This window comes from Drosophila navojoa, chromosome 5 (genome assembly GCF_054131105.1).
Source record: "Drosophila navojoa isolate 15081-1374.11 chromosome 5, UAZ_NAV_1.0, whole genome shotgun sequence".
Lineage (NCBI taxonomy): Eukaryota > Metazoa > Arthropoda > Insecta > Diptera > Drosophilidae > Drosophila > Drosophila navojoa.
The window spans coordinates 1,099,268-1,121,324 of record NC_142893.1 but is presented as its reverse complement, the minus strand read 5'-3'; the positions used below and the strand labels follow the sequence as shown (position 1 = coordinate 1,121,324).

The following is a 22,057-nucleotide window of genomic DNA, read 5'->3' as shown; positions in this document are numbered from 1 at the left end:
AAAGTTCCAAAAGTATTCATTTTCTGTGCATGTAATAATTGCATTATTTCTAAATCTATTTTGGACCTCTGAAATAAGTTCTAATCAATTTACTTCGATCCCTTAATTCTTTTCAATATAAAATAGATTGCCAAATGTTTTTCAAATCCTCAAAATTGTTTGTAAATATTACCCAATACAAAAACCTATATTATTTAGCTAAGTTCCTACCTTTAATTTGATTTAGCTTGAAATGCTCAACATTTAGTTGCAATTGAGTAAATCTGTAAGGTGTGAGTCTATAATAAATGTGGGCGCTGCGGTCAGTGGATGTCAACGCTGTGGATTGCAGCGCCTGAGCTAAGTAATATTTCGAACCATGTGGATTGTGGCAGCTAAGATTAATATGAATAGGGTGGTTTGTGACATCGATAGAGAAAAAGTTTAGACGTATGTGGATGTTGTGGTTTGTATGAGCTATATTGATGTTCCACTAAGCAGAGGCACCCAACATGGTGTAAGCCTTTGCTGTTCACAACAGTTGAGCATTTGCGTCTGTAAAAGCTTCTATTATATTTATTTTAATTAATTTACAGTTTTGCTTTTTAACTTGGCTCCACACACAGATTAAAATGATCTTTATTAGGCTCATCATATTGAGTATATAAATAGAAAATTCGTTTGCCATTTTTATTAAGAATCATATGCGAATGTGTATTGGTTTATGTAGCCTGTCTATACTCTAGATAGTAGTATTAGGAAAAGAGAGTGTATGTGCTGGTATGTTTAGTATGTACCAAATACAGAAGGAAATTAAAAAATTAGATTATATTAAATTTCATTCTGCTTTGCCAATTATGGGAATATTTTAGAATGATCTCCCTTAACAGTTTTCACTTTTTAGGTATAATTCATTCTTCTCACTTTTCAAGTAGGCGTTGTTTGTTGTTGAAAACAGTCTCCGGCTGCAGCAATGATACCCTATAATATAATTGTTATTGGTTCACATCTTACCTTTGTGGCAAAGCAAAGCTACAACAATAACAAGCACGGCTGCGGTTTAGGCATGGGCAGGGGTGGGGGAAGTGCGTCTTTGTCGCATAATGAGGCCAAGTAACAAAAAGCAACAAATAGCGAAAAAAAATGAAAAGAAAAACATTGTAAACAAACGGAAGGACGAACACGTTAACGCCCCTAAGCTGAGCGAGAGAGCTGCTAATGAAGTGCTCTAGCGCTCAAGGATACACAAAGGACAACGAGTCGACAAAGGTCGCATGCTGCGATAAGGATCACGATTACATTGCCAGCTGAGTGGCAAATGGAGTTACAGTAGCCGAAGTGATCGGCGCGCGGGGATGATGGTTAAAATAGGAGACAAATAGGGGAAGTAGAGCGGATAGCAGTGAGAGCAGAGAGAATACCTAAACAAGCTGAAGTGGAACAAGGATGATGATTAGAGTTGATGAGGTAGAGATGGGATAACAGTCAGCTCCAGAGTATAAGTAATAGAGGAAGTTAAGCAGAGGAAAGACTGGACAGGATAAAATAAATAGATGAATAGATAGACTAGGTGTAGCAGAACATAGTAAAGGAAAACTCGTATATGAGAAATAATAATAGAAGTAAAAATATAGTAGAGGGATAAAGAATGAATAACGAGACGAACAGAAAAAGAATGAGTTCGAGAAAGAGTGGAGAACAGATTGAACTAGTGACGTGAAGGAAAGCTAGAATATATAATGCGTCTACTGCAGGATATCAGCTAGTTGGGCAGAGACAACAGCTGAGGTGAGGCGCAGCTCAAGTAAGTGTAACATATGTAAAGGAAGTCGAGCAGGGAAAACAGGATAGGAAAAGTAGAGCAAATGTGGTTTTAGCTGTGGTTAAGCAACTGTGAAAATAGCACAGGACAATCGATCAGGTAGGCAGGCAGGCAGACGCGCACACACACACACTCACACTCACTCTCTCAGGATAGGAACCTCCTCAGACTCGCTGTTCATTTAACAAACGCACCTCGCCGATAATCCTGCTGCTGCATGAGATTTTGGCTCTAAGCGGATTGGCCAAACAACAAAGTTGAGTTTGGAGTTGTTGAGTTTGGTTGTGTTTGATGTCCTGCGGCGCATATTAACATTATCAGCTGTGCCCAGGATCAAACAAGGACAATTGTTATCGCAGCATTCGAATAATGTGTGAAATTTTACGCCTGACGGAAAAGGCGCCCGCTGTGCACCGCATCGAAATTAGAGAGAGGGACAGACAGAGAGAGAGAGAGAGAAAGAGAGAGAGAGAGAGGGTGGCACAGAGTGGCAGAGTGGGTAGAGGGGGGAGGTCAATGGTCTAATCAGCAAATTGCGTTTAAGTGATTTAAAGGATATACTTCGCTTAATGCCCGCCAGCAGCTATCCCAATCGAATTCCCCGCAAATGCTGTTAGCCAATTGCGATTGCCTATCGACCTTACCTGCCTCACCCACCTGCCCTTACTTGGCGAGTGCAGCCAAGCTCTCTTTATCGATGTCTCTCGCCCGAGCTGCACGCGAATTTATATGCTGGGGTATATTGATTGAGTGGCTAAGTTTGTGGCTGGCAAAACAAAAGTTTTTACATTTTTGCTGATTGAAAATTGAGAAATTAAAGTTTTCTTTAACATGTAGCATGTAAGAGACTCTTCATCTTTAGTTTTTTTTGTAGACGCTCTCTTATTATGATTATAAATAGATGTCAGCTTAGCCTAACGCACCACATATAGAATTTGGAGCACGTTTAACTTTTTCGTATCGCTCGAGAACTATTCAAGCGATTAACTTGAGCTCTCTTATATACATACACAAACGTTTGAGGTACATATAGAAAAATGTATCACTTATATAAACCTAGCGAAATGTTCTGGTAAACAAAGAGATATAGACAGCATTGCAAATGCTGATCGTATATGAAGAAAGAGTAACTCTAGGACACAGTAACTCTAGTCAGGGTATCTAGCTAGTCACCCGCACTCTGTCCCCTCCTAATCACTTTTGCCTAGCCTAAAGCTCCTAAGAAAGTGGATATATTTATAGCCACAGCTTGTGTGAGATGAAAGGTGCCTTTTGGGCAGGGTATTAGCTAGTTGTTCATTAATACACCGCACTTCTAGGGTAAGTTCTAGTCGAGCTGTCTACCGCCTTAGCTCTCTTGCTTGCTTTGCGCTCTCAAAGCGCAACGCTTTCAATTGAATTCGCCTCAGTTTAACGAGGTTTTCGAACGGAAGCGGAAATTTCTTTCGCATGTTTGTGAGAGGCGCCAATTTGTTTGTGAGTCAAGTCAAGTCGAGCTCCATTTAAGTGTTTGTAGAATCGGAGCAATGCATACCGTTAGACACAATGTTTATATAGACAAAGATATATGTATAAAAATATATACGTAAGTACTTTAGTCAGTGGACTCTGAGGGCTTTTCCATGGACTCCAAACTGTTGTATAGCTGAGCGACATAGTAATATATCTTCACGAATCCCGGCCTCTTTCTCCTCAAGTACTTCACGAAGTTCCCATCGAAGCGGGCGCCCAGGGTCTTGCCCACCTGCTCGACGTAGCGCAGCGTTTCGATCGAGCTCTCGCACTTCAAGTACTTGCTGTCGATCAGGTCGGGGCGATAGGAGTGTATGAAGGCGCAGAAGGCGTGGCCGCTGGTCCACGATGTGGAGAACTCGTACATGGGTATGCCGTAGGGTCGCATTATCTTCTGGCAAATCACGAGCAGCTCGCGATGGCGATCCCCGAACGTCTTGCCATCGAGCGTGCAAATGCTGGAGCTCCGCTTCAACTGGGATGAGGTCGGAGTGGAGGTCGTGGACGACTTCAGCTCCAGCTTGAGATGATCTTTGCTATCGAGCGGCAGCTGGAATTTCGACATGGCAGACGATGACATGGACGTGCTCAGCTCCAGCTCGACTTCCTCCATCTCGAACGCGGAGACGCTCCCAATGTCACTGTAATACAGCAGGGTGTCCGTATCGGAGCCATCTTCCCTATCTTTCGATTTGGACAGCTCCTCATAGGAAGAGTCTGTTCCGTCTGCTCGGTCCGCTCGACTCGACTCAGCCAGCTCCTGCTCCCTGGCCAGGCTGGCTCTGCGACTCGCTATCTGCGCCTTGAGCAGCCAAATGCTGTCGCAAATCAGCTTCAGGTCGCGTATTGCCTCCTCACTGGACAGATTCAGTATGGAGAGGTAATCCTCCTCCTCCGCCTCCGTCTCCAGATGTGGGGAGTTTTTCAACATTTTGTGAGCGAGTGAAAATAAATTTACGGCTGTTTTGATTGAATTTTTTGTTAAGCACTTTGGAGAGCCTAGAAAGAAAATACTAAAAATATAAAAAGGGAAAGAAATTTGAAATTTTGTACAGGGGCATCTGGGATCTAAAGACTGAAACTAAGTCAACTTTCTCAAATCGGCCAAGCCTTGCCCTATTTTACGTAAATGTATATAAGGGTCTACATTGGGGTATTATAATAAAAGAGCAGGAATCGAAGTTCCAAATCTGTAAAAACGGAAAATTGAATATATGCAAAAATAATATAAAATATAACAATATTGGAATTCCAATAACTCTATACATAAGGAAACATCTTATACTAATCATGATGCATGAACAGTTCTTCCATTGCAGATTTAACTGTAATTGGATACATTTTAGCGATTCGTTAGCTTTGACTCGGATGCAAAACTCAATTAAACCTTAAGTGACCGAAAAGCGAATCTAAACAGCTTCATTAATCTCATATTATTATCATCATCATCATCATTATGATGGGCAGTGCCCGAGGCACTTTCAGGGTTTTCAAATAACATTGTTAGTGTTGCGTTCATGCCACATGTTGACCCCGCAATTTGCGTGCAACAACAATGCAGAGTCAATGAAACATTTGCAACATTTGGTGGCTGGTGCCGCCCATACAGCTACCACGCCCACTGGCGCCGCAGCAAGCCAAATAATATTTGATCAAAAAATGTCATAATTCAATCAAACTTCACGGCGAGAAAGAGAGAGAGAGTGAGAGAGAGAGAGTGAGGGGGGTGAGCGAGTGAGCATTGGATAGAGAGAGTCCTGAGGGTGCGTGAGTTCTGTTTCTGGTCAGCTGGCGAAGTGGGCGGGTCCAAGGGGCGTTCGTTGAGTGCACTGTGATTGCTTTTTGACAACAACAACAACAACAACAAAATTTGAATGCTAATCAGCGATCTGCGTGCAGCAAGTGTCGAATTTCAGCAAAGTCAACTAGTTTAGTGTTTGCAATGCGAAAAACTCATTAAAATATATATGTATATAATGTATATGTAGATATAGCTATACATATATATATAAGAAATACGAAAGCTTTGTAGAAGCTGCAAAAATAATTTCCGCTTTTAATGCTCATTTCGCATTTTGTGTATACAAAACTAATTAATATCCTTGCAGCAGCAGCGGCGCCAGCAGCAGCAGCAGCAGCAGCGGCAGCGGCAGCGCAGGATATTTGTGCAAGTAATTTCCGACGCTGAAGAGTTGTTCGCGTAATTAATTTATGCTAAATACGCAACAACAACTACAACTACAACAACAACTACAACAGCAACAAAACATCGCCGGCAACTGCCCAAAAATGCAAATAAAATTGCAAATTTTGCGCAAATTTGTTTTTGAAAATAATTAACTTTTTAGCCGGGCGGCCCAGTGGGCTATCGCGAAATACCCTCTGATTAAATGAAAAGTGGGGCATGCTATGGGTACGGGTACGGGTATGCCAGTACTAAAGCACTCATAATGCTGGCTTGAACTAGCGTAATTGAGGCTATCTTAGCGCCTGTATATCTGCGGGTGTTGTCCAATACTTTGTCCATGTGTGTTCCTCTGCATTACTTAGTTCCTGTGTCTGTCTGTCCATTTCTATTACTCTCCGGCTGTCCATTGATGCATTTATCTCTCAATCTGTCTGTCCGGCATTCTGCCTATTCTTCTATTCACCTCTTCGCCATCAAATCATGATCCATCTATCTGTCTTACTCCTTGATCTACTCCTCTCCTATCTTTATCTACCCGTTCATATGTTCGATTCACTTTCCGTTCGTCCCTTTCACTTCTGGTCCTACTACTTGTCTGTCTGTCGTGTCATCTCGTGCTCATATGTCCGCCCATATAACCCATTTCAGTCTATTTGTCTTTCTCCTGCTGCTCTGTCTCCAAATCGAGCCTTCTCTGCGTGTATTTTTCCTCTACTTTGCTCTTCTGCTCTACTCTTCTTAAGTTCTTTTATTTTTATCTCCCACTCTATACTCTTTATTCTCTCTCTATTCATCTCTTTAACATTGCTATTCACCTCTCTATATGTTTGTTTGCTGTTTGCAAACTCCTCATAACTTGTTCCTTCTGTTTATCCTAAATATCCTTAAGTTGTGTCAAATTCTGAGAAATAGTACCATTTTATGACATCTTCTAGAGTTCAGTAAGCCAATCAACAATACATAAGAGTCATGCAAAAACTTATAACTTTTACTCAGTTTGTACAACCACAAAGAAAGTCTAATATCTGAATATATCTAGGGCATCATCTAGTCGAGAATCGAGTTGCTTAAAGCATGCTCTGTCTTTTGGGACAACTCAAACAACATTTAGAGCAATATTTAGTTGTGTGTTCATCTTCGTTCAGTAATCTATCGAAATTTATGTCGAAATAAGTTATTCACTTGAGTTTGTTTCTCGAAAGCGACGAGAAGTACATCCATATTGGATCAAAGAGTTGGCACAATTTATATATATTTCTACTTTTATATATACGGTATACACACACACATATACAGAATGGGCATCTGCTGGAGCTGGGTGCGCGAGCTCGTCTACCACTTCGTGGACGCCCACTTGGTGGTTCTGATGTGGGCGGTGAGTGGCGCCGTCGTAATGCTCTACAACTTGCATTCGACCTTCTGCCTGATCGAGCGCCTCAGGAAGTGCGCGCTCCTGGATGGGCAGGAGGACATGGACTCGGACGAGTATAACGATGATGATGCGGCTGAGCCGAGGCCTGCGTTGGACTACGGGGCACAGAACGGGCCGCACGCTTGGGCAACGGCCCTGAACAACCAGAGTCCCATCAACATCGACACGCGGGATGCTGAGCATGTCTGCATGGGCTTGTCCCTGATGTGGATGGGCTACGATGAGCTGCCCGTGGGCATACGGCTGGAGAACAACGGACACACCCTGCTGCTGCGGGCCTGCTTTACGGGCGAGACTCCGTTCGTCGATGGGGCCGATCTGCTGTGCTCGTTCATGTTCCACGAGATCAGCTTCCGGTGGAGCTGGCACGAGAACTCCACCGGATCGGAGCACTCGATAAACAACGAGCACTTCCCCCTGGAGATGCAGTGCCTCCATACGAGCTGCAACGAGGGCGACCAGGTCTCCAGTCGCAGGTTGCTCGTGATCTCCTACATGTTCGACATAGCCGCAGACAATCCCTTTCTCGATGTGATTGTCCAGTACCTGGTCGCCGTGCAGCGCGCCGGACAAAGCGTGGAGATACCGCCGTTCCCCCTGAACTATCTGATGCCGCCGTTCTACACGGACTTCTACAGCTACCACGGCTCGCTCACTGAGCCGCCCTGCCATCGCGGCGCCGAGTGGTTCATCAATCCGCTGCCCCTGGCCATCAGCGAGCGGCAGCTGCACGAGTTCCGCAAGCTGCGCAGCCGCAGCGGCTCCCGCATCAGCAGGAATGCACGTCCCGTGCAGGAGCTGGGCGATCGCACGGTCTCGTTCAACTCCTACAATCCATTCGATGAGTAGGGCCGACGGGGAGTGTGCCGTACTTGAGGGAATGAAACCCGAATGTGTAAAATGCTCGATATGTGTATATATATGTATTTAAATATAGCTAATGTGAGGCGCAAAATTTAGTTAACGGGAGTAAGAGTCGGGAGAGAGAGAGAGAGAGAGAAGGAAACTGAATAATGGTGGATAGTTAGATGAAGAACACATCCTAATTCCTCCTGGAACATACCACAACTGAAACTGAGAGATGGTTAGATAGGGAGTTAGAACAGATGCTAATGGTTCATAATAGATCGAGTGCTAGGGAAATGAACTGGTAATCTGAGGGAGATATACGCATCGAATTTGATTTCTTAATATGATATTCTCGAATTATACTTGACTTTTATTCTGAAGAAATTCTCTTGCAATGTTCCAACGTGAATATTTTAACTTTACAAAAATCTTAATGATATTCCACCCGATTTTTGAAGCTCGTTAAGTTCAGTCCAATCAAGGTTTAAAATAAAGTGCAATTAACGTCACGTAAATAGATTTGTTTTCATATTGGTTAATTGGGTTTAAGGGCTGCTGTCCGCCAGTTCTACCCCTGCCTCAACCCCCACCCCAGCTGCTGCCCCGGAGCTAATTAGAGCAGAGCCAGAGCCACGGCCAGGGCCAGAGCAAATCTTCCGCACAATTTCATTGGGCCCAGAGAATTCGCATCGTTGCGCTCTAATCCACTAATTAGACGCTCAAAGAGCATTTAGGCAGCGCAGTAGATGTCGCTGCCGAGCTTCGTCCTGCTGCGCCGCAGGACACGGCTCGACGGAGTCGGTCATCCATGTGTTAGAATTTGTGTAGCTGTGTTTGTGCTCGTCTGCGTCTATAATTTCGTTAGTGCAGCGGAAACTGTTGCGGACATGTTGCCCAGCCCAACAAATGGCAATGCGATTGGCATTGGCACTGTGTCCGGTAACTGCGATTGGGACCGGGAGTGGAATTGGGACGGGGATTGGGATTGGGACTGCGCCGGGGCTTGGGCTTGGGCTATTGGGATTGCGCCTCCTGCGGTGAGGCACTCTCATCTCTCTAACTCAAACACTCATATACTCTATCTCTGTATACCTCTCTCTCTCTCTCTCTCTCACTGTTTCCCTCTCTGGCAAGGCACAGTCAAATTATACACACACATAAACATACAGCTGCGTTGACTGCGTGCCCTGTTGTAGCTTCTAATTATCAGTTGGCCCAGCAGTTGCTACAGATGCAAGCTACACTGAGAGAAATTGTGGAATTTTTGAGAGCTTTTGCAATGGAAGTTTGTTGAATAAAGGGCAGAATAGAGAGGAGAAAGTAGAGAGTGGAGAATGAAGATTATAGATAATAGTTAAATTGAAGATGGGAGTGTGAAGAGTATAGAAAATAGAGTGGAGAGAAGTAGAGAGATTAAAGTGGAGAGTGGAGAGATTAAAGTGGAGAGTGGAGAGACTAAAGTAGAGAGTGAATTATGGATAGTGAAGGTTGAAGGGTGGCGAGTGGAGTGCGAGGAGAGGAGAGACAGACGAGAGTGCAGAGTAATGGGAGTAATGGGAGAACGGTGGGAGTGGAGAGTAGAAGGTGGAGAGAAGGAATTGTACAAAGTTAACTGCATAGAGTGGAGAGTGATCAGAGAAGAGTGGAAAGTCATGGGAGAGTTAAGTGGACGGCACGTGAAGAGCACTTTAGGCAAAAGTTCTATGTAGTGTAGAAAATGATGATAAGACTGAAGAGCGGGTAATGCTGAGTAACAAGAAATTTCACGCTGAAAGAATTGAGTATAGTGAAGAGTGGAGAGTTAGACTATGTTTGTAGAAAGTAACTAGAGAAGAGTAGAATAGTTCGCTTAGCGAGCGGCAGTAGAACGCCAAACAGTGGCAGGGGGCGTAGAATGTGTAGTGCGTAGTAACATTTTAATTTCCATACAAACTCTGGAAATGTCCTCAAACTTTCGCGCAGTGTGCGTGTGCTGTGTTTCATTGCACATCGAGGCAGTAATTACGCTACATGGAGCTGGCTGAGGCTGGTTTGATTCACCATTTGCTTCAGACGAGAACTAAAATGCGTTCGATTTGATGCAGAGCCACACAACATATATCTAATATACATACATATATATATGTGTGCATGTATGTATGTATGAGAGTGAGAGAAAGAGATAGAGAGAGAGAGAGGGAGAGTTTGCTATATAATCAGGTGCATGCGGCTGAGGTTGGGGCTGTGGCTGGGGCTGAAGCGGGGGTGAAGGCTGTTCGGAATTGCGAATTGCATTTGCTGCAAATCAACGCTAATGAAATTATTCAAACAACTTTTCGTTTGTTGTTGTTGTTGTTGCTGTTGTCGTTTGTCCATTTTGGCCATTTTGTCGATTTGCAATTTGTTTTGGCAACTTAATTGAATTGCAATTTTGCCAAATAAAGCTTAATTTTTGGTTCGATTGCCAAAAATTTAATTCTTTTCGGCTAAATAATTAATTTGCTGAAAGCAGAAGAAGAACATGGAAATGGAAAAAGTTTATAGAAATTGCGACGAAATTGCAATTAAAATGCATAATTGAATTTATTAATGCAAATCGTCGAGAGACATCAACAAAATGAGAAATGTTTGCCATTTCGGCCATAATTAACGTCATTTGTTTATTTGTTGTCCGCGAACACAAAATAATGCGCATAATTAATAAGAGTCTCTAATCAATAAACAAGGCCACAAAATGTGCGCACGAATTTCAATTTTGTTGCTCAATCACCAAATCGAAAACATATTAAATGAAAATTTGATTGAACTACATAAAATTAGGAATATAAACTCGACTTGAATTAAACGAACTAAACGAGAGTTTATATAAAAAATATATGTATATCTACTTTCTTTCACTGTTAATCAATGTTGAGTTACTGTTAAGTTTGGTAATGTTAAGCTAGCCTTAACATATCTTAAGTCGGCTGTTAAATCTAACATTTACGACAATTTAAAATGTCAATTGTAATACTAAAATCGTTTGTATTTATTTTTAGCTCGAGCCAATGACAATTCAAATTGCCTCGAATCCAGCTCGAATCCTGCCTGGCAATCCTGGCAGTCGCTGTGTTAGACAAACATATCAATCAACATTCTAATTGAATGTAATTAGAAAAACGCATGAGCTGCCAAATCTAAAGGCAGACAGCAAGCCGTACAGAAGCTGCCACACTAAGCGAGAGGGAGGCCAAGGAGCAGGCAAGGAGCAGCAAGGATGCGCCGTCGTAGTTTCGCACAGAGCCAAGAAAATGAAATTAGACGAATAGAATGACGATGTAAGTGCCATGAAAAGACGTTAAGACGAAGCGGCTCGCCTGGATGCTGTGGCTGGCTCCACGATGCCAAGATGCCGAGACGGCAAGACGGCAAGCTGGCAAGCTGGAAGATGCTAAAATTGAGGTAAATTGCATTTAAGTGTTGCCTCTCTTCATTTAGCTGCATGAATATGCATGCAGAGCCGGGGCGGCGGCGGCGGCGGCAGCGGCTTTTGTGCCACATAAATTGAATGAATAATTGAGAAAACGAGCGAATGATGGCATTAGTGTGTGATTGTGATTCTCTCTCTCTCTCTGTGTGTGTGTGTGTGTGTGAAGCTAATGAATTTTAATTGGTTTTATTAAGGCAGAAAGCGGCAGCTGCAATCAGCCCAAAGAGTTGGCATCAGAAATCGCAGCAGCAGCCATTTATTTATGTTTCTCTCTCCCTCACCCTCTCCCTCTCTCTTTTCTTGCTTTTTGTTAATTGTTAATCATTAAATATTGTTGCTGCAAAATCAATATGGCGGCTGACGATTAATTAACGCCATTCTGTAATTATCTGCGCATTTTTAATCCAATTAAATTCAACAACTATAAAAAACTCGCTCCGCCCGCGACAGTCAATTAAAAAATATGAATTTCACAAACAAATAACTGTAATTGCGAATTGTTATTGCAAACGTAACCGCACATGACCCAAGCGAAAACAAAACAAAACCCTAAAAAAAACGCGGCGCAAAAAACTGTACAACGAGTGTGTGTGCGGTACAGCAAAAACTCGCTATAACGCACCCATACTTTGTGCTCTGCCTTTGGTCCTTGCACATCCTCCTGCCCTACGGCGTACTTCCTTTTTCAATTAAACGCCACCATTTTCCATTAACGAATTTGCATGCATGTCTATGCAAGTGTGTGTGTGTGTGTGTGTGTCTGTCACACAAACACAGCCATACAGTCTTGCTCACTCTCTCACTCACAGCGTTCGCCTGTATTTCTATAATAAAATTAAATTAGAAGACCAGAAAATTAAATCATCAAAGCTTGACGTCTGGCGGCGGCTGCTGCTGCTGTGTGTGTTTCCGTCTCCCTCACCCTACCTCGCTCTCGCTCTCGCTCTCTTTCTGTCTATGCACATGTGTGCGCATAAAATGGCGTGGCACACACACACACACACACATGCACACACATGCGACCCAATTTGCAAAGCGACAGTTACGAGTTCATTAATTTCTCAGCCTTTTTTCGCCTCGACGTCTGCACTTCTACTCGCTGCGGTTGGAGCCATGCCCAGCCACCCCCCAACTCGGCCACCCACTCGCTCGCTCTCTCTCTCTGTCTCTGGCCACGGTCTGGGTCTGGGTGTGAGCAGCATCATAAATTAAATTCTTCATCAACTCAAACTCGTTAAGCGCCAATAAAGTGACAGAGAGTTATTTTCATCACTTTTTCAATGGTCTACCACAAGGCGTCACGCACACACACCCACACACATGTGCATATATACTCGTGCTTCTCATTCAATGCGCCGAAGCGCTCTCACTGCCTATGCGCTCGCTCTCGCTCTCTCGCTTTAGCTCTCTCGTCAAGCTGCTTCGTTAGGCCACGCCTCTGCTGCAGCAGAATAGCCACAGAGCAGCGCAAGCGAGAGCGAGAGAGCTAGCGCTTACTCTGTGCGTGCTTTGCGTGTGTGTGTGTGTGTGCGAGGAAGATGGAGTGCCCTCCGCTGCTTGCAGAACTGGTTTATGGCTTTTGCGCTGGCGCAGCGCGCTTTGATTTGATTCGATTTGATTTGAGGCTGGAGATAAAGCTAAGTGCAGTCCACATCAGCACATCAAAGCCGACTGCTTGTCGAGCAGCTTGTTTAGATCGTAATCGGACAGAAAACGAACCATAAATGGATTTCGAATTATGCATTCAATTATTGTTGTCTGTCTGTGTGACAGTGAGAGAGAGAAGGAGAGAGAGAGAGGGAATGGGAAGGAGGAAAAGTATAAGGAGGCGGTAGGAATGAATGAGGAAGAGAAAAACCAGAGATGAAAATGAGATCGAAGATAACCAAGAGACGAAACAGAAAAAGAATAATTAAGCTGAACATTAAAATACGAAAAGGAATATTGAAAAGAGAAGGAAATACTGAGGAGAAGCATGAGTATAATACAGAAAACAGAGGAGAAGAAATAGTAAGTGTGATGAATAAGAAAAGAAGATGCGAAGAAAAGTAGAGCAGGAGAAAGCAAACAGAGAATGAGTGGATTAAGCTAAACGGGAAAAGAGGAAAAAGAAAAAGTGAAATCGAAGAGGAAGAGGAAGAGGAAAAGTCGCAGCCGACGTTGCGTATAAGTATTTACCGTAGCTGGAAACCGCTAAGAAACTCTGTTGGAAGCACTAAAAATAGACGGAAATTTGAGTGAATTGTGTTACCAAAAGCCGTTAACAGCTTAACGATAAAAGCAAACTAATTAAAAGTACGAAGCAGGAGAAATTGCCACATAATAAAGCAAATTAAAAGCAAATTAATTTAAAACACAGCAAAAACAACGAGAAGCAGAGAAAACGGAGCAAAGCGAAGCGAAGCGGATGCAGCGCAAATGAAAATGACGCAAGGCGGTTGCCCCACACACACACACACACACATACCGACAGGTGTATGTGTGTGTGTGTATGCCAGCCAGCCAGCCAGCCAGCCGAGCTCCACTTCAATTAAGCAGCGCGCCAACATGGCAGCCTCTCACACATCCACACGCACGCACACATTGCTCTCTCTCACTCTCTGCTTCTCGCCCTCTTGCTCTCTCCTACACACACACACGCACACATACACTAGCAGCACATATAATTACGTTTGGCAAGCTCGTTATGCGTAAGAATAAACGCACATTAAGAGCTCATTAGTTGGCACAAATCGAATCGCTGGCTAAAGGAAACCCCCGTGACAGACCAGGATAACAGCTCTGCCGGCTGTCTGTGCCCTCCCTTCGTGTGCCGTCGCCCGCCCCCGCTTGCCGCACATCTCGACATTTTCATTTAACGTGTAATGGAAGATAGCGTAAACGAGTAAATGAGTCAAGTGCAGTGAATTGAATTGAATTTGAACCGAGCTGAGCTGGTGCAAAAAAAACAAAAAAAACAAGAAGAAAAATCCGCAACTCACGCCAACAGGTACGAGAAAGGTGAGCAACGAAAGATAGTAACGGTTAAGTAAAGCTAACTGTTAAATAGGCTAAGCGAGCATAGCTGGGATATTAACAGAATTCACTCAAAGACTCGGGCTGTGGAAGCGGGCGGGGGGCGTGTTTGGCACTCTCCAGCACTGTCAAACTAACGGTTCTTTGTCTGGTCATCTTTCTCATAATTTGTTGCATATTGTTGTGTGAGCGCGAGCGAGCATTTAAAAGCGAACAAAGCACCAGCTGGCAAACAAAAGTTGTCGCCTATGCAAAAGGCAAAGCTCACACACACACACACACACACACACTCAATCAGAGCAGACACATATGCAGAGCAGAGGCACGCGTGCTGCTCACAGGCAGGCAGACAGCCAAGCAGAGAGAGAGAGACGAGTCAGACAGAGAGCACAACAGCGCTTGCGCTGCGCTCTCTCTAGCGCGCTCGCTCGCTCGCTCTCATTTGTGCGCTAGCTCCGCCCCTCACATACATATGCCTGCACACACGCACACAGAACCGGTTTTCAATTCGCCTGCTGAATGGCTCTGGCTCTGGCTCTGGCTCTGGCTCTGGCTGTGGCTCGTCGCTGCGACTTGTTTATTGCCAACTCTGCCTTGGCACCGTGCGCAACGTATTTCGGTTACGGTTCTTGTGGGCATAACAGTTACTAATTGAGATAACCGACACGCAAGCCGTCGCAACACAGAAGGAACTCTTGTCAATTTTGTGCGTGTGCGTGTGTGTGCCAGTGTGAGTGTGTGCGACTAATAAGAATTACAATAAGAATATTTCCATATACACATAAATATATAAACAATGGATATCAAGACGAGAGCTGCAACGCCGCCTATGCAAGCTACCGCAGCTGCTGCTGCTGCTGCTGCTGGCGTTGTGGAGGCTGGCTCAGCCGGTGGCAGCCTGGCAGCCTCCAATGTGGAGCACAAGCAAACGTTTCAGCACATCTTCGAGCAGCTGGCACAGCAGAGCGGCGGCCCGCACAAAATGGCGCCCAAACAGTTGGAGCATCTGCGCCATCTGTTGGCCAATGTGCGAGACGCGAAGAACTTGCAGTTGATTGTGGAGAAGTTCAAGAATCTGGAGCAGTTCCAAGACCATTATGCTCACCTGGGCAGCAGCAATGGCAACATCAACATCAACAACAACAACAACAACAACAACAGCATTAACAGCAGCAACAACAACAATAACAACAACAACACTGTGATCACAGCGGGTAAGAAAGAGAGAGGAAAGTCGTCGCAGTAGTTTAGTTAGCCGGAAAGCGGCTGCCATTACGGATTACCGATTTAATTAAGCACAAATTGCTGCGGCACATGAAACGCTCGCCGTCATATATACACATATTGACAGCGGGCACTGTGCGAATGCGTGTTCACGGACATGTTTTGCATTTTGGGCCGAGCATTAACATGCACCCGGGCCGGGCATTTAAAATAATTTGCGAATTATAAACTAATTGCCCAGGCATGCGAGGCGCATGGGGGACAGGAGCAGAGAGACGAATGAAAAAAAAGAAACTGAAAACATTTCCATTTAACATTTTAAATTCGTTAAAAATACATAAATTAAATGATCGACTGCAACGGCAGCGGCAGCGGCAGCAGCAGCAGCAGCTGGTAAAATATTAAAATAAATACATATATTAAAAAAAAAAACGATTGCCTACTTTTTAGCGTTGCCTTTGGCATGACAAACGCTCATTAGAAAAAATCATTTATATGCGAGTGTGTGTGTGTGTGTGTATGTGTGTTTTTATGTGTATATAGAGCGATTGCGAGCAATATGTCGCTTAGTTGCAATTACAGTTTTTAGCTCGTTAAAACTGTAAATAAAGTTGTGTCCACCATGCCAGAGTGTGTGTGTGTGTGTGTGTGTGTGTGTGTGTGTGTGTGTTTAGACATTCAAAATAGCTGACAATATTTGCATGCACTCGGAGAAATAGTTGAGACTCGGTTGAGTTGCAGGATTTACTAAAGAGTAAATGCATAAGCTCTGCAGATCTTAAGATAGCAATACTATTTATAGGCAAGGGAAATAAAATAGGGAGTCGGCTAAGAGCGTAAGAGAATAAAGATTTAACGAAGCTGAAAATATGGAATGCTGTAGAATTTTGAGTCTCAAAATGAACTTAAGTGCTCAGATTGCAAGCTTCAGATATGGCTCTGTATATATTCTGGCTATAAAAGACTTTAGGATTTTAGAACTTAGTTGACCTTTATAAGGAAGTAGGAATAATTCATATAGTCTACCATTTGCAGTTATATCTTGCAACTTGTCTAAGATTAAAACTTGATTCTTGAAAGCTTCCAACCCAACTATATATTATATTACTATATTTATGGCCACCCACAGGTTTTCTCCGAGTGCACTTGCTGGTTATTGCTGTTGTCGCTTGTGTCGTGCGCCTAATTGACTTTGCCAAACTGTTGGCAAACGGGCTTTTAATTCCCATGCATGGCAAGCCAAGGCAGTCAGCAGCCCAAAGTCCAGCTGGCCTACTCCTCTCCTCTTCTCTCTTGTGCTGCTCTGCTCTCATTCTAGTTCCTTTTTGTTGCAGACAGCGAAATGTCGCTCAAGGACAACGCACGCAAATTCGGAGCTGGCGGCCAGACTTTGACGCCCCGCCACACAATCGACGCGATTCTCGGACTCAAGAATCGCAATGGCCAAGCGCAGAGCCAGCTGCAGGCAGCAGCCGAGGGCAGCAGCGATGGTAAGTAGAATGTGCGATCTACCAGATGAGTGTGTTATAAGAGTGAAATGTCTGCTATGGATGGATAGCCTGGGGCAGTGCATCTAAGAGATCTGCTATGTATGTACTAAAAGTGTGCTAAATTAAAGTTTATATCTTTACACATGGGGTCTCCGTATATGTACTAAATTATGGACTAAACACAAGGACAGTCCTCTGATAGAATTGACATATGTGTTCTAAAAAAGTGCTAAATAGAAGTTTGGGCTTTAGTTTCATTATATATGTACTAAATAATGTACTAAATACAAATATTTGCCTAAGTAATGACTTAGACACATTTGTAGCTGCAGTTCTCAAATAGTCCTATTCAATGGAATTTGCATATATGTATGTGCTAAAATGAAATTTATGCCTTTGATTTACTTGTGGATTTCTATGAATATGAGTGTTTTAATATGAGAGACTTCAGAGCTATCAAATTTCACATATTTCTATAAAATAATGTCGAAGATTCCCATATGTGTACTAAATTCATTTTCCATATATGCACTAAATTTTATGTAAGCAACGAATTGGTGTAAAGTCTTCATAAAACAATGCTCTAAACATATATGTTTAGCTGCAGTAATACATCCCCCTCAATAGGTGTACTAAAAACTACACCAAGAATTCTCTCCCGCTCATTAAGCTCATTTTGCCAGGAGCCGATAGAGCGACAAAACGATAAGCGCAATGCAAATCGATTTCAATTACAGTGCCACACACTGGCGAATGGAGTGCGGGTAGCGGGGGGAGCGGGAAACGGTGCATTGTTGCGAAATCAACAAACACAATCGCAAAATTATATTAGCATTTATTTTGGGCTCAACTACATCGCGTGGGTCGCAAGTCGTTTGGGCTTGGCTTGGCTCTAACTGCCATTTCTACTCCCTTTTCTTAGTTACCTTTTCCACTCACTCTCTCACTCTCTCAGTTGGCATTTTGGCGTCTGGTGTGCGATGCACGACAGCTGATAAGGCGAAATCAGTCAACGGTAATCGTTTACATGACCAAAGTGGGATTAGAACCCGTGCTTCTTCTTCTTCGTCTTCGTTTCTTTTGAGTCAATTTAAAAGTTTTATTACATATTCCATTCAGTTAGTTGCAGTCGTTATTTTGAAGGCTTTTTAACTGGATTATAGTGGGATTTATGTCGCTGTCGGTGCCAGTCGCCAAACTGAACTCTGCTCGAACGAACTGCCCAAAGCGCCTTCTGCTTCCTCTTTCTCCACCCTTCTTCTTCTTCTTCATCCTCTTCTTCGGCACGTCGTTAAAAATGTATTTCATTTTGTGTTTTGATTGCCAACGCGCGATTGTCGCACAGCAAAAGGCAAAGCACAACGAAAACAACTCAAATTTGCGAGTTGTGAAAAATGGGCGGCCAGAAGTGAGTTTCCTTTCACCTGAAAAGCCATTTGCGACAGCTGATAAAGGTAGTGTTGAAAATGAGATAATAAGTGCAGCCATTGCTGCCCGTATTTATAGCCGAAAGTGGTTTATATCATAAATTATTGGTATGTGGGAGTTGATCTAAAATATAGAGAAATCTGTGAATTGAAATAGAATCCAAATTGTAATCAAATAATATGTTATATGTTGAGAGAAATAAGAGACAAGTAGGAAAAGCTATATGATATGCATACATAGATCAAATATTTATACCTCCTCCTCCTCTTCACCTTCTGCCCAACAGACCTAACAGAGGCCAAGCTTAATTCAAGATATTAATTTATGTATAATATGTACAATCATGATGCAGAGATTATGGTTTGAGTTCAGCATGAATAAGAAATAAGAGACAGCAGCGGCAGATAGCTAGTGAGACAGAGCGAGATGGAGATATCTAGCTATTCGGCTATTGTCTAGGCAATTTCCTGCTTGTCATTTCAGCGAGTCGGGCGAGACACATTGAAGGCGAAATCAATTAAAAGACGTTGCAAATTAATTTAATTAAGGCCTGCGCTGAGAAGCGCAAAGAGAGGCAGCTAGCTACGGCGACAATGAAGGAGAAACAACTGCTAAACAAGTTGTGTAAACACAGGAGGCGAAAAAAAGAAGAAGAAGAAGCAGACACAAAAAACGAAGCCAGCGATACAAAGCGCAAAATTAAATGGCCGCAAATTAATTAGAAGCCAGCAAATAAGCTGGCTAAGCAGGTGAGGCAGCAGGTGAGGTGGTAGGGCGGGAGGGCTGGAGGGGAGTGAGGGTAGCCCGAAGAGGTTTGCACTGAAACTCTAAGTCATAATCATAATTGAAGTGCGGCTAGACGCAAGCTGTCAAAAAGCATTTAAACTGACAGCGCTGGCGTCACACAAAGTGCGAGAGCGAGAGAGCGAGAGAGCGAGAGAGAGAAAGAGGGAGTGAGAGGGAGAGATGCAGCGAGCTGCAAGTGCATTAAGGCAAATGCAAACTAAAGCAAGTCAGATCACGATAAATAAGCAAGACAACAGAGACACTGTATATATGTATGTGTGTGTGTGTGTGTGTAGAGTCACATGCCCATTCCCGTTTGATGCGGCATTAAATTGAGCATTAAGTCACTTTAATGATCTTAATGCGTGTCCGAAGCGAGCTAAACGCGCGTCGGTGTGCGCGGCTTATTAACAACAATAACAACAACAAGAACAGCAACAACAACAACAACAACAACAGCAAGCAGAGCACTTCACTTCAGTTGAGCCAGACAAATTGATTGACAGTTTTTGTTTATGGCTCGTTTGATTTTGTGATATGCGGCTCGATTGGCTGCGTTGGCCAAAGCGCAGCTCGAGTATCTTTACAGCTCAAATATATACATATATATGTTTATGTGTGTGTGTATATATGTGTGTGTATATCTCGGGCAACGCCGGAAGATCAGTTAATACACAATTTGCTGTTGTGCATTTCCTTTTGTTAAGTGTGCCTGCTCTGACTTGGCTTGGCCTGACTTGGCCTGGCTTGGTTTACCTGCCCTGCTTACCTGTTGCCAATGACTTTTCGAAAAAAACATTTCAATTAGGCCGCCTAATGGCCAAGTTTGATGTGATGTTTCTGTCAAATCATGCGATTAATGTCAATTTTGTTACAGTAAACGCTCGCTAAATTGTAACAAGCCCCGGCCCAGGCCTGGGCCAAGAGGCTCCACTCTCAATTAGCAGACTGAGGGCGTATTGAGCTCGTCTTTGTCTGCCCTTTGCTCAGTAGCTGACTTAATTTGTACCTTTTAACATTTCAACCTGACTCCCTCCCACTCTCTCCCTCTCCCTCTCTCTCTCTCTTTTACTCTGTCTTTTCATAGTTAAATTTGTTAACAATCCAAAATTTCCAGCTGCCAAGTTTAATTGCCACAGCTAATGGCCAAAGCCAACGAAATCATTTCTTAATTGAACTGTCGATCAGGCAATTTGCTGGCGACTCTATGAATGAACAGTGAATAGTGAATAGTGAATAGTGAATACTGAATAAGTAAAGAGTGAACTGTGAGTAGCGTGTGAGCTTCGCCTTGAACTGCAGCTGCTGCTTCAGCTTTCATAATTGATCTGATAAGGAGAAAAGCTTGATTCATGATCAAGGCCAAGATCTGAATAGGGCTCAAAGTTTCAGGAGTTTTTCCCTAAACTGGAATGAAGAGTATATAGGCAATCTACTATATAAATCTTTGATTGAAGCAATGATTAAATATATATATATGTATATAAATATAATATGAGAAATATGATTCAAGAAGACTTGCAAGAAGAGTCTAGAATATTATCTAACGTATATATATTATATATATATTATCAGCAGCATACAAGAATGAGTTTGCTGATGAGGTAGAATCTCTGATTGCAGATATAGAGTAAATAGATCTAGAGACTATATTCAGTTGTCTAAGGAGTTTCTTCTTTGATTGATGGGTAATCCTAGTTCAAATCAGCTGCAGTAAAGTAGATTCATATATGAAAACGATATTAATAGTTTAAGCCACATCAAAAGTTATTTGCATTGAAGGGCAACACACACACACACACACACACACACACACACACACATGGCGACCCTAATTGGCACATGTGAACAGAAACTATACGCAAATTTCATAAATAAAATGAAATCAAAGAAATGATTTGATTACGCAGTCATGCGTGTGTGTGTGTGTGTGTGCGTGTGTGTAAATCACGTGGATCGTCTATTCATTCAACTCGCATGCGTGTTGGCCTTTTCTCAAGCACACGCAATTAGCGCACGCACTCGGTGTGGCCTACGGAGGCGATGCCCCAGCCGAGCATTTCGGCCTGGCTCTTGGCCGAGCCTGGGTTCGAGATTGCGGCTACTGGCGCTGCGGCGGCTCATGCGGCGTTCACGCCTTTCCTAAATGCTCTTTTCTATTATTACACACATATTTATTATTATTATTTTCAAAAGTGTTCATTGTTGTTGTTGTTGGCCTTTTGTGCTACCGCATTTTGGTTTTCTCACTTTGTTTCAGCATTTTTGTAAAGTTTTTGTTAATTTCATTAACTACGAATGAAGCTCACGCGGTGCGTGTAAATTTCGTTTGATTGGATGAATTTGTGGCTGCTGTTTGGGCCCCCTCCCCTGAGTTAATTAGCCAAAAAAGCGAAACATTTGACCCACTTTGAGGGCTGAGAAAAGCCAGCAAGAGAAACAAAAAAAAATCAACAGCATTAATTATTGCACGTAATTACATTAGACAATCATCGTCAATGCAAATTAAATCGATGGCGATGACGACGTCGAAGTATGCATGCATGTGCATGTGTGTGTGTGTGTGTAAGTATATCAGAAAGCAATTACACGAAAGACCAACGAATAATTACAGAATCGTTAATTGGATTTCGGATTCGAATGAAAACTCAATTCAACATAGAAATTGAATTTAGCCAACACGAACTAAACAGACAGACAAATGCAAGAGTCAAGAACTCGATGGAAATCAGTGGAAATACCCAATCGGAATGCCCCATAGGAAGGTCCACCCTATAATAATAGAACCACTCTGTACACCCTTTATATATAGATTGCCTGCATATTGAATTTCTGAATGCTAAATGCGCTCTTCATATAATCTGTTGATTGTCTGAGAATAACT

General features: G+C 43.1%; 4 protein-coding genes across 4 annotated transcripts in view; 3 read left to right on the top strand and 1 right to left on the bottom strand.

Moving 5' to 3' along the window:
* Positions 1-19,339, top strand: part of CAH14 (Carbonic anhydrase 14) — an 82,157-nt gene extending 62,818 nt beyond the window's left edge. Inside the window, exon 3 of the mRNA XM_089261467.1 lies at positions 19,326-19,339. Within this exon, the coding sequence (XP_089117593.1) occupies position 19,326 (1 nt within the window). The 3' untranslated portion in view covers positions 19,327-19,339. The remainder of the gene's footprint in view (positions 1-19,325) is intronic.
* Positions 3,365-4,350, bottom strand: Actn3 (alpha actinin 3). Its single transcript, XM_089262186.1, has one exon. The coding sequence runs from the start codon at positions 4,242-4,244 to the stop codon at positions 3,396-3,398; it is 849 nt and encodes a 282-aa protein (XP_089118312.1). The 5' UTR covers positions 4,245-4,350; the 3' UTR covers positions 3,365-3,395.
* On the top strand, positions 6,624-7,892 carry CAH15 (Carbonic anhydrase 15). Its single transcript, XM_089262024.1, has one exon. It carries the CDS (start codon positions 6,799-6,801, stop codon positions 7,780-7,782), a length of 984 nt encoding a protein of 327 aa, XP_089118150.1. The 5' UTR covers positions 6,624-6,798; the 3' UTR covers positions 7,783-7,892.
* Rx (Retinal homeobox domain-containing protein Rx) overlaps positions 14,803-22,057 on the top strand; it is a 29,159-nt gene continuing 21,904 nt past the window's right edge. Inside the window, exons 1-2 of the mRNA XM_018105801.3 lie at positions 14,803-15,459; positions 16,804-16,959. Of these exons, the coding sequence (XP_017961290.2) occupies positions 15,042-15,459; positions 16,804-16,959 (574 nt within the window). The 5' untranslated portion in view covers positions 14,803-15,041. The remainder of the gene's footprint in view (positions 15,460-16,803; positions 16,960-22,057) is intronic.